The following is an 11,776-nucleotide window of genomic DNA, read 5'->3' on the forward strand; positions in this document are numbered from 1 at the left end:
TGTCGCGAGGCTGGTTCTCCTCAAGAAGCCTAACAAGCCGGATCTGACACTTTCCTCTTACCGACCGGTTTGCTTACTCATTGAGTCGGGCAAGTTATTTGAGAAGGTGATTTGCAGACGGTTGCATCGCTACACCTGGACAACGTCGAAAGTATCTCCGACAACCAGTTCGAGTTCCGTAGCAATCGTTTAACGACGCGATTTGGCATTTGAAGGAGTGGGTGGGTAATGGCGTGCGGGATAGGGGTGTGGCGATATCTTTGAACATCGCTAATGCCTTTAACTCTCTTGGCCATCCACTCTATCGGATAAAGAGGTATCTAACTATATCAGGCAAGTCATTATGGATTATTTGTCCGATAGATCTCTGATATATGTTAGCCATGATGCGCTTGTTAGATCTCCGGTTATGTGCGGCGTTTCACAGAGTTCGGTTTTGGAGTCGATTTTGTGAAACATAGGCTACGGTTTCATTTTACGTTTGGGACTGCTGGGCTTGTACTGCGCTGACGACATCCTCTTGATCACAAGGGGTCCCTTTTTCGAGGAGGTCCTATTGCGAGGCGAGCTTAGCAGTGCTTGTTAGGGCCACAGGGGATCTCAGATTGAAGATGTCGTTCGAAAGTCATTGCTTTTATGTACGACAACGTTCCGCTTCCCTTCGAGGAAGGGAAGGACGCAGTGGTTCGCGTGGAATTCGCTCTGAAATACCTAGGACTTGTCCTGAATTCGCTATTAACTAGTCTTGCGATGATGTTGATTAAGGGGGAATTTTTTAGCGAGGTAAGCGATGGTGTCCCCATGGGGAGGACGCAAACCCATCGAATCCTGCATCTAGGGGACTAGTTTCTGGGCATCTTCTCATCCCGTTAGGTTCTCTCCTTAGGAGCATCCCGGATGGCAGGCTTTGTAAAGATTTTTCTCCTCTCGCAAACAAAAAAATATATTGGCCCAATATTAAAAAAAAATATTGGCTCAATATTATATATTTTATAAATATATAATATACAATATTTTAAAGCAGACATTTCTCGAATTAGAAATATGTATACATGTAAAAGTAAGTATACATGCAAAAATACGTACACGATGGAAAAATATACAAAATCTCTGTGAGATATGTATATATGTTTCTTTAGAAAGCTTTTTCAATATATCTGATATTTAATGAAAGCAATCTTGTAGTAAGCTCTCGTTGACGTGAAGAGTTTCCGATATACTCACAATCGAGTTCACAGCAATGATTCGCTTCAAGACATGCTGCTTTTAATCTTCGACTTCGACTGGGTGGTTCTCGGTTACGCAACAACGGTTCATCTCGGATTCCTTAATAAATGAGTTTTTTATCGAGTTTTTGCTCGACCGAGTCGAATCGAGTGCAGCCTCGCTCATATATATCAGAAACTTATATATCGAGACTCATTTAAACTCTCGTATCGCCATCAATCTTTTCGGAGAAAGGAGATACGAGGGCACATATTCATATAAAGCCTTGATGGCTGAGGCAATAGATTAAAGATCATGACACACACCTTCCATAACAGTTACCATAAGATATACAGTAAGAATCACAGCCAATCACAGTCGAGATTTTTTTGAATTCTTAATTCTAATTGGCTGATTCTTATGACGGTTCGTCTTATGACTACGAAAAGTGTGTGCCATAGCCTTTTAGACTTCAACTTTTGATCTTGTCTTTTAATTAAAATGTTACGCCAATATATCTTATTAACCTGTCAAGTAAGACCTTCATCAAAAGTTCATCAAAAGTTAAGTGTTAATTAGGTTTGATAAGAGGGAGAAGGCTAAGGAAAAATCTAATATGAATTCATTAAGGATTTAGGGTAATTATGTGCGAGAGCAGTCAAATGAGGTCGATACTCCTGTGTTCGAGCTTAACTCCCATTCTACGCCCATACACACCTTGATTTTATAAAATTTTATAAATATTGATTAGTATCCTTGAGGTTTTCATGTTGAATGCTTTCTATATAGAAGATTATGCGTTTCGCGGATTTTCTCTGTGTCCAGCTCCATTCTTGGAATGCCAACGTTTCGTAAATCTTGCAGTCCACTTCATCAGAGTGATACAGTATTCATCAAGTTGCTCCTCGCCCTGATAAAATGAACTGCAAAAGTTGGATCTGCACACAGAGAAAACCAGCACATAATCTTTAAATATTGATTGGATTTATATGAAGAACTACTTCCTAACAGCTGATAAAAGGATCGATCGGTCTTCAAGAGTTTATCACATCTGATAACAATAAGTGTTACTTTTTATTTCTTTTTAATACATACGTATAATTTTAAAAGATTAGAAAAACACGCTTACTTTTCCCAAAAGACTTTTATATTCTTAATTTTATTTTCTTAAGTTATTAACTGTACACGGTTTTTATTATACAATTAATCCTAGGTATACACTTATTTTTCATATACGAGATTATCTGTGTTATCACAAAGAGATCCTAGAACCTCTTGTCAGTCTTTTCATCATGTTCGAGAAAATTACTGTATTGTTATTAATGTTTTTTTAATCGATCATAAATAAACTATAAAAAATATGTCTATCACTCAATAATAATCTAAAACTTATAAGTACCGAAAAATATGACCTCCCTACTTACTAATTCTACCAATAATAAAATTTCGTAATTTTATCAAATTCTCAGAAACTTCAGAATATATACCTAGGATTAAGATTCTGTTTGCTTTAACATAAGATCGAGTTCTTGTAAAAGCTGTGTCATACGTTGTACTAAAGTAAATCCAGACATTGTGTTTGGTCGTAACGTTCGGATGTAACATTGCTTGTACAGATTTGCGAGTGTTTCATGCCTGAAATTTCATTAAAAACAAGATATATTAAAAATGGAAATAATAAAACATGAATTTCATTTTTCACAATCTTTGAAATATTATATAATAAATTTAGAGCAACGTACTCTTTTTTATTGTGCACGGGACTTTTACTAAGAAATAGCTTGGTTAACGATCGTAAAAGAAACTGCAATCTCTGTTCCAACAGAACTATGAGATTTTCCTCATCATCCATTAATTTTTGTTCTTCGACCACTTTTTCATGTTCGGCATTACTATCTTCTGTTTTATTATCGATTGTCTTTTGTTTCGTTGCATTACGTCGTTCGCATAACATTTTCATAATAGGTATACAATGTAATATTAACTCCAGACCATTTTGGTATGCTTTTAACTTACTATTAAAAGTAGTGCCATCTGAAAAAATAAATGTAAAAATTCTGTTATAGCAAAAAAAAATTTGAACGACGGAAAGAATGATAACTTTCTAAAAAGAAAGACGTACTACGCGCTTGGTATTCCGACAGGGCAACTCTTTCCATTTGTACCGTCAAATATTCCGTGCTCTGCTCTAACGAGAGCAATAGCTTCGCTGCTTTATCGTAATACAATTTGCACAACTGCAAACTTGTCTTTTTCTTGCTACTATCCGCATCCGACTCAATTTCTCTGTACACGCGATGGTATAACGAAGCCAATCGATGTTGAATGGTCGCAGCGCGGAATTGATAAACCGGCTGACGTGGTCCCGGTGTATCTATATCACAATGTTTGAGTGCCTTCTGGAGAGTATCTACTACTTCTCTCTCCAATTCCTCTTCACTCTACAATAAGAGAATAATAAAAAAGAATTTAATGCATTTTTGAATTTATCATTAAATTGTTGACGAGAAAACTTATTTACGCAACAGTAAAGATTAACTAGTTATATTAATTAGTTAAGTTACTGTACTTTATATTCAGCAGTTGGATAATCTTGCAATAACGTGGCTTTCGTGTACAACGTTGTTGAGAAATCCCACATGACCGTGTCCCATATTGCCGGATTTGTTTTCCTATCACCCAAGACCTGCAACGCTTTTTGATAGCTCACGAGTGCCTTGTTGTAAAAATGACGCTCCTGCGTGTTTTGTTTGCCATGCATATGTGCGCAGAGTCGCATAAGTCGACCGGTATTAGAGTGCAAAAGCGCCAGATTCGCTTCGTCATGGACAGTCTCGAAAGCTTTAACTCCAGATTCCAAATGAGTCAAGGAACGCGTTAAAAGCGTAGTTACGTCCGGTAAATTCAATATATCATCTGTTTGATTTTCTTGCTGATATCGAGCTATAAAAATTTATAATTTCTTAATTAATACAATTTATTTCTTGATTAATAAACAAGTAAATTTGTTATCTTCTATTGAAGTATAAAGTTCACATACATCCCGCTTGATTCATGTAAAGAACACCCAACTCATTATGGATATTTCCTAGTCGTCTCAATAAATTATTTTTGTCCATATCCATCGGCTCCAGAGATAGAGCTTGCTCGTAACATTTGTACGATGAAACCAATGTAGATTCTAGACTTCCTAATTCCTTTGGTAATAATTCAGCACCATCTGTAATAAAATACGCATTAATAATGACCGTTCATGTATCACTTTCATTTAGTGCATTTCGGTGCTTACTCATATCCAGATCCTCCATACTGAACAGTTCTTCAACTATTTTTTCCTCCACTTCATTCTTCGTGTCATAATCTTTCCTGTGCTTCTCAACGTTGCACCAATCTTGCACTGTCATAAAACAACAATCTCCCGCACGACCTAATAAATAGCTGAGCGATTTATCGTTTCTTATACCGCAGAAGATTTCCAGTATTTTCTGGCAGTACAATACTTCCAGCATATATCTTAAAGAGGCACCGTAATTTTTATTTACGTATTCATTCTCGGCGAGCACAGCGAATATCAAAGATGCTTTTTCGTATAATAATGTTTTTAAATGAGCATTCCAACAAATGTTATCGCTCTTTTTTGGCGCTTGCCATGTTGGCAATGTTTCTGTTTTTGGTTTACACAACAAAGCATTCACGTTTGCTACTTCCTTCGTAATGTTCTTTTCACTTCTCTTCTTTTTCTGTTTGTTTTTCTTTTTATATGCGAGACTATGATTCTCCAAACTTTTATCAAATGTGGCATTCTTATTTTGCTGATTTAATGGGGTGTAAGGCATAGGAATCGCCTGGAAAGGTTTCGCAACGTTAGGATGCATCTCCTCATATTTCCTTTTCTCTTTCTCATATTCTTCTGTTTTTTTTTGCTCCTCATCGTTGTTATCATCGATTGGAAAATATTGAAGACAATCGAGTCCGTGCGTAACATGTTCCAATCCAGATAGACATCTCTCTTCTACAGTACCAGACATTGGAGGTGCCTTGTACTTTGGTTGCTCACGTTGTTCTTTCACTACAAAAACGATAACATTAAGAAGATTAATATTAATTTTATACAAAAAATTAAAAATAATAGAATTGAAATCAAGCTTATTTACTGTTGGCTAAGGTCAAAGATTTAATCGCACAAGTTTCTTCTTCCTCTTCCTTTTCATTTTCTTGACTCGCACCACATTCACTATGAACATCTTCTTCGTCGCTTTGATCTGATAATCCTGGACTGGCTGGATCTGTATCCGATGGTATGTACAAATCCGAAAGCATAAAATGCGCAGATGTAACAATTTGCGGATATTTCTCTTTAGGCAGCAATTGAACGCAATTTTTCAGCAGCATTCTAATCGTACCCTGATGGCGATGATAATCGGGAGAATATTTCATGTTGCGAGCTACTCTGTATAACAACATTGCAACAGGCACAGTAAAGGGATTTTGTCCCTTCTCTTCTGAAACATCACTGCACAATGATGTTAAATCATATAACTTTACAACATCATCATCCTTACCTGAAAAAAAAAAACATTGCATGTGAATGAAATATTTTTAAACTAATGTAAAAATTTTTATTTACACTTTCCATGTACCAAGTTTAAAACTTACCTTTAAATAACCAATAAGTGTGACCAGCTTTTGTCGCATTATTTTTTAGGAAACTTAAAATATTCTGAGCAACGTCTCGAATCACTTTAGGACTAAACTTTGAATTATCTAAATTTGGAAGATCTTCGGTTTTTATTAGTTCATATTTCTGTACGATACCATTTAAATGATAACACATCACTACTTCTGGAACATTACACATTAAATTATCTAACCAATAGTCTATTCCTGTTAAGACACTTATAGGTTTCGTCATGTCTCTTAGTCGTAGACTTATGCATGGATGTGTTTGACCGCCAAATATCGGCATGTCTGTTCCAACAAGCATCTGTATGTTTTCAAATGTCCATACAACATTTCTTGAAAAATTATGTTTGTAATTCGGATCAGGTACTTTCTCTTCTTGTGTAGGTTCAGGTAAACATGGCTCTAATGTTTTTACAGGTAACTGAGGTTTTTCGCTCTCTTTGTTTTTATCTGCTAGCACTATAGAATGATATAGAAATTTTGATACCAAATTCCTTTGCTGTAAACTATTTCTGCTGTATGCCTTATGAAAAAGACGTTTTTCCTTATCACCGAGATTTTGAAAAATATGCTCGTAGAAGAATTTTTTCAACCATTCCCAATCGCTTTCTGCTTGTCTCAGCAGATATTTATGTATGTCAAAATCATCTAGCAATAATGTATTTTCGATACGATGCACCATCATCGAAATTACATCATGATTGTAAGGCAATTTGAGTAATTTCTTTATATTTTCAGCATCTGACACTACATCTACTTCACCGACGCAATCGGGAAACATGTGTGCCATGCGAAAGCTGGAAAATCCTGTACTCTGAGACCAAACATTTTGCAGACCATAACTTTCCGCCGAGCTACTGAGCCAATTACTGGGCGGAAGGTTCAAGTCTGTGTTGCACTGTAATTGTGCATATGTCGCTGGTGTTTGAACAGCAGAATATTTCACTACTGCGGTTGATTTTACAGGTTTCTTTGGAGAATCTGGCGGTATAGCTAGAGCCATTGACTTCATCTATAACATATAAAATTAGTTCTTAATTCTATAAAATTTTAATCTTACAAAATTTAATTTAAATATCAATTTAAAATATCAAATTTAATTTAAAATAAAATATCTTTTCTTATTGAACTCAAATTAAAAGAAGATATAAAGACATGATGAAGCATAGAGGATCATCTTTACATATATCAGATTATAATAATAATGACAAACTTTTCTGCAGAAGAGTATATTATTTTTTAAATAAAACATATCAAAACGATGATCACATTTGTAATAAACTTACAGCAACAACGTTAGTATCCGAGTTTTTTGACATTCTTGTGAATTAATTGTTGTCACACGTGATAGCAAAATATTACCGTGTCCGAAAATTTTTAGAAGAATGCACGGAGCTGCGTGAAACACAGTAAAACATGGCTTTCAATTCTCTCAAGCCAAATTGCCAGATAAAGAAAAGCCTTGAGAGCCTTGCAAGTGGACATGCCCACATTTGCCCACGTTTTGCGAAGTATGAAATCTGTTTAGTGGCGCCTCCAATGCCCTCCATGTGCACGTTGAACTACATAATCAACATGGATTTCTCGGTGGGTAACACATCCACGGTCTTCAATTTTATTTTCTAACACTAGACTGAAAAAATTGAAGTGAATGTGTTATTCGTGTGGCTACATTAATTTATATGCGAATGTATATACAAAGGTAGGAAGATATTTATAGAAAATCTAAGAAATCAGAATTTCAATTTTATATTTATAAAAAATAAAATCGCTCAATCACAGATATTGTAAAAAAAGTATATATTGTAAAAAAAAGCAGAGTTGCTAATAATAAGTGCTAATAAAAATAAATCTTTCAATTTTATATTATATAAATTTCATATTATATATTGTTTTTACAATATGATTAATAGATTTTCTTTTTTTTAAAATAAAATAAAAATTAAATTAAAATTCTCGTTCAATATGATTAATAGAGATTTTATTTAATCTTTGTGTATATTATTTATTTTAATAAAAACAGAAAATAAAGAAAACTGCATTTGATGCATTTTATTTTGAATTTTATATGTAAGTTGAATTTTGTAAATATAATAATAACATTCTTTATTTTTTAAAACAAAATCAAGAAAAAATGTGTATCTCAATTAAGCAGATAATTCATTTCTGTAAACAAGTTTTGAGAAAGAGAACATATATGTATATACTACCTAAGATATGATAGCCTTCAACGTCGAAGTGAAGCCCAAGAAACTCATAGATCAACCATGCAAGTCAAAGTCACGAAGTTGCGATATCGAAGTCTTAAACAATATTATGCAAAGACATGCACATGCTAATAAAATTATCTTGTTCTCTCTCTCTCTCTCTCTCTCTCTCTCTCTCTCTCTCTCTCTCTCTCTCTCTCTCTCTTTCTCTCAATATGATAATGTTTTCAAAATTTATTTGCAAAGAAATTAGCGAACATCTTCAGTGAAAATAAAAATCGAAGAGTATCGATTGTAACAAAATAGAACAAAAGCGTTTTTTGAAAATAAAAATTGAGATAACGAAATAAAAGAGATGTTTATTCTTCTTTTACATTTCATTGTCTCAATTTTCGCCTTCTAAAAGCTCCATTTACGTTTTTGTTATTCTCTCTTTGTAACATTTGACTTACAGTTCAATCTTTATTTTCACCAGAGATTACAAAATAATTCATGCAAATATCTCAGAAACGCAAAAAAGCGTCGCGTGAGTGCGATCCAAACGTCTCATCCATTCTGTTAAACGCCTTAGGAAGTCCTAAAAGTTTATCATACGTCACCATATATTCCTGGTATATAAGTCTCCAACCGTTGCTCGACGATCTATTCATTTTGTTTGAACCGAAGAGACAAAGACATTTCTACTATGGTGGCGAATTTCAAGGTCTACAAAAAATGTTCACCCAACGGTAAGCTCGCTGTTTACCTAGGTAAACGCGACTTCATCGACTACCTGTCGGGTACCGAACCGATTGACGGTGTAGTCCTAATCAGTCCGGAATATGTGGATAGCAACAGGAAAGTATGGTGCCAGCTATTGTGCAGCTTTCGCTACGGACGCGAAGAAGATGAAGTGATGGGTCTCAATTTCCAAAAGGATCTCTTCCTGGCGTCAGAGCAGATTTTTCCACAAATTAAGAAACCCGAATCCAATCCTACCAAGCTGCAAGACAGGTAAGAAATATTTATTAATAATATTTATACTCACAGACATAAAATACAGTACAGTAATAAATCTATATAGCACATTGTTATAATTATGTTATTGCATTTGTTAAAGCATTATAATGTTACTGTATGATGGAATTTATTGCTGGAATGTGTTCATTATAATGTACTAAAAATTAAGTGAGAATTAATCAATATTTAACAATATTTAAAATCATCTAATATTTCAAAATTGATTTTTAATTTTGATTTGTTATATTTCTTTATTGTTTTCCTTTTACATTATTCTAAAAAATTTTCGTATATTAATGAATAATGAAGTTATTATTTTAACGCTTTCAACAAGCGAAACTTAATTTCAACAAGTGAAACCTAATTAACTTGTCAACTGTAGATAAAACATAAGAATCTGAATATGTCTTTCTGGAATAGGTTGTTGAAGAAACTGGGTTCGAATGCGATTCCCTTTACCTTCACATTCCCGCAGAGCGCGCCGTCTAGCGTGACTCTTCAACCTGGACCCGACGAGACCGGCGAGCCGTGTGGCGTAAGTTACTACATAAAGGTATACTGTGGCGATACGGAGACCGATGTGACCCACAAGCGTAGCACCGTCTTGATGGGCATCCGCAAGATCCAATACGCGCCCACGAAGCAGGGTCGTCAGCCGTGCACGGTGGTGCGCAAGGACTTCCTGCTGAGTCCGGGCGAGCTCGAGCTCGAGGTTACTCTGGACAAGCAGCTCTACAATCACGGCGAGACGATCGCTATCAATGTGTGCGTGCGTAACAACAGCAACAAGATAGTGAAGAAGATCAAGGCGCTGGTACAGCAGGGCATCGACGTAGTGATTTTTCAGAACGGTCAATTCCGAACGGTAATAGAAGCGATTGAGACACAGGACGGTTGCCCAATCAATCCCGGTTCGACTCTACAAAAGGTGCTTTACCTGAAGCCTTCCTTGACGAGCAATAAGCATCGTCGCGGCATCGCCCTCGATGGCGTAATGAAACGGGATGAGAGCGACCTCGCGTCCAGCACTCTGCTTACCTCGCCGGATGTGCGCGACACTTTCGGCATCATCGTATCCTACGCCATCAAGGTCAAGCTTTATCTGGGCGCTCTGGGCGGCGAGTTAACGGCCGAGCTGCCATTCATTTTGATGAGACCCAAGCCATCCGATCGGGTTAAACTTGTTCCAACAGACAGCGTACTGATTGAAGACATCCCGCACGAGAAGGTCGACGAGAAAGTCGACTTCTAAAATAACATTTTAATATCCCATGGGATCCCATCGTCTGAGTTCTCGTTTCAACCGCTTCTCGCGCCCAACTTTCTAATTAGCATATCGACCAGGCACGAAGATGATACATCCAAAAGTGATTTAAAGGGCGTGCCTTAATTCGGAAGTAGTCACTTAATTTTTTTTACCTAAACAATCATTTGGGATATTTCTACATTCCTTAATTAAAATCACTATTATTAACAACATATTAGGAATGCGTATTCTAAAAAATTACTGGATACCGGATATCCGGACAGAATACAACATTTCTTCGAGTCGGATATCCGACATTTTCCGGATATCCGACCGGATTCCGAGAAAGTGTCTTCTAAAAAAAAAACAAAAAACAAAAAAAGGCCTACAGAGAAAAAGATTGTAATTTTGCAACAATATATGAGATATTAGCATTATAAATATGCATACTTATTTCTAAAACATTTGTATAAGAAAAAAATCAACATGATAATTTCAACCAGATACTAATGATATCCGGCTGTTCGGTCGAATAGTAAAAAAGTGCCGAATAATACCAAATAGCAGATATTTTCCGAATATCCGGTGCATCCCTACAACATATTAACTGTTTTCCAATCTTTATTCATAGTTGAGAATATTTACTTATATAGTATATAGTATTTTACATTATGATTTGTATTTTATTAGAAAACATGGATATAGATTTAATTACAATTTTTCGAAAAAAGTAAGTAAAATCCAAACAAATATTAAACGGAATAAGCACGTTAAGTAGCTCATTGTGATATATTTTTAAAAATAAAGATTTTAAATAATGCTTTTGTATTGTGAGTTTTCGATGAAATTGCATATTTAAAAGTTCAATAATTGTTCAAAAAGAAAAAATATATGTTATATAATATACAAAGTTTTATAATAATTTATATTTTTTTCACTTGAGTGACTATTTCCGAATTAATTAATGTGTTTTTTTAAATATCCTCTAGAGAATCCTCATCTGAACAACGATATTGCCAATTGAGTCTATATTTTTTATTATAAACACTGCAATTGATGTCAATTTAGTTTCTGTACATGAAGTATAAAAAAATATCTTAAAAAATTAATTAATTCTGCTAATATAAAAATCTAATATAAAAAACTGTCTGAAAAATATGTTTATTTATATATTTAGCTAATTTATTTATATAAACATCGACTCGCATTAATTATTTTCAGGAAATAATTTAATGAATGTGTATCGATCGTTTTGATATGTACGAGAATTTGTAATAAGCATCTGCTTCTCTCTCTCTCTCTCTCTCTCTCTCTCTCTCTCTCTCTCTCTCTATGTAATTAAATTTTTCAATCTCTCGTAATTAAACGTTTGCATCAATTCAGTTTCCCCAAAAAGGTTCTCAAATTTAATTGTATGATTGCGCATTGCAAAATA

At 34.9% G+C, this 11,776-nt stretch overlaps 2 protein-coding genes across 3 annotated transcripts; one reads left to right on the forward strand and one right to left on the reverse strand.

The window, feature by feature from the left end:
• Nucleotides 1-2,698: 2,698 nt before the first annotated feature.
• Nucleotides 2,699-7,379, reverse strand: LOC108690338 (erythroid differentiation-related factor 1). 2 transcript variants are annotated; one of them, XM_018197579.1, is made up of 9 exons: nucleotides 7,252-7,379; nucleotides 5,863-6,901; nucleotides 5,361-5,768; nucleotides 4,496-5,275; nucleotides 4,247-4,426; nucleotides 3,776-4,149; nucleotides 3,329-3,647; nucleotides 2,949-3,240; nucleotides 2,699-2,841 (listed from the first exon to the last, which is right to left on the reverse strand). In XM_018197579.1, exons 2-9 carry the CDS (start codon nucleotides 6,899-6,901, stop codon nucleotides 2,700-2,702), a joined length of 3,534 nt encoding a protein of 1,177 aa, XP_018053068.1. In that variant the 5' UTR covers nucleotides 7,252-7,379; the 3' UTR covers nucleotide 2,699. The 2 variants fall into 2 exon arrangements, with proteins under 2 accessions (XP_018053068.1, XP_018053067.1); XM_018197578.1 differs by having other exon boundaries at nucleotides 7,176-7,379.
• A 1,384-nt stretch (nucleotides 7,380-8,763) lies between these two features.
• LOC108690343 (phosrestin-2) lies at nucleotides 8,764-10,728 on the forward strand. The gene is made up of 2 exons (XM_018197587.1): nucleotides 8,764-9,089; nucleotides 9,516-10,728. The coding sequence occupies exons 1-2, from the start codon at nucleotides 8,782-8,784 to the stop codon at nucleotides 10,345-10,347; spliced, it is 1,140 nt and encodes a 379-aa protein (XP_018053076.1). The 5' UTR covers nucleotides 8,764-8,781; the 3' UTR covers nucleotides 10,348-10,728.
• Nucleotides 10,729-11,776: the final 1,048 nt, after the last annotated feature.

Source organism: Atta colombica, unplaced genomic scaffold (assembly GCF_001594045.1).
Source record: "Atta colombica isolate Treedump-2 unplaced genomic scaffold, Acol1.0 scaffold315, whole genome shotgun sequence".
NCBI lineage: Eukaryota > Metazoa > Arthropoda > Insecta > Hymenoptera > Formicidae > Atta > Atta colombica.

Bases quoted from the DNA above. Each gene is read 5' to 3' on its own strand.
- LOC108690343 (XM_018197587.1), top strand. From the start codon at position 8,782: ATGGTGGCGAATTTCAAGGTCTACAAAAAATGTTCACCCAACGGTAAG. The intron at 9,090-9,515 runs GTAAGAAATATT...TTTCTGGAATAG, and splicing joins CCTACCAAGCTGCAAGACAG to GTTGTTGAAGAAACTGGGTT.
- LOC108690338 (XM_018197578.1), bottom strand. From the start codon at position 7,208: ATGTCAAAAAACTCGGATACTAACGTTGTTGCT. The intron at 5,769-5,862 runs GTAAGTTTTAAA...TTTTTTTTTCAG, and splicing joins CACTTATTGGTTATTTAAAG to GTAAGGATGATGATGTTGTA. The intron at 5,276-5,360 runs GTAAATAAGCTT...TCGTTTTTGTAG, and splicing joins ATCTTTGACCTTAGCCAACA to TGAAAGAACAACGTGAGCAA.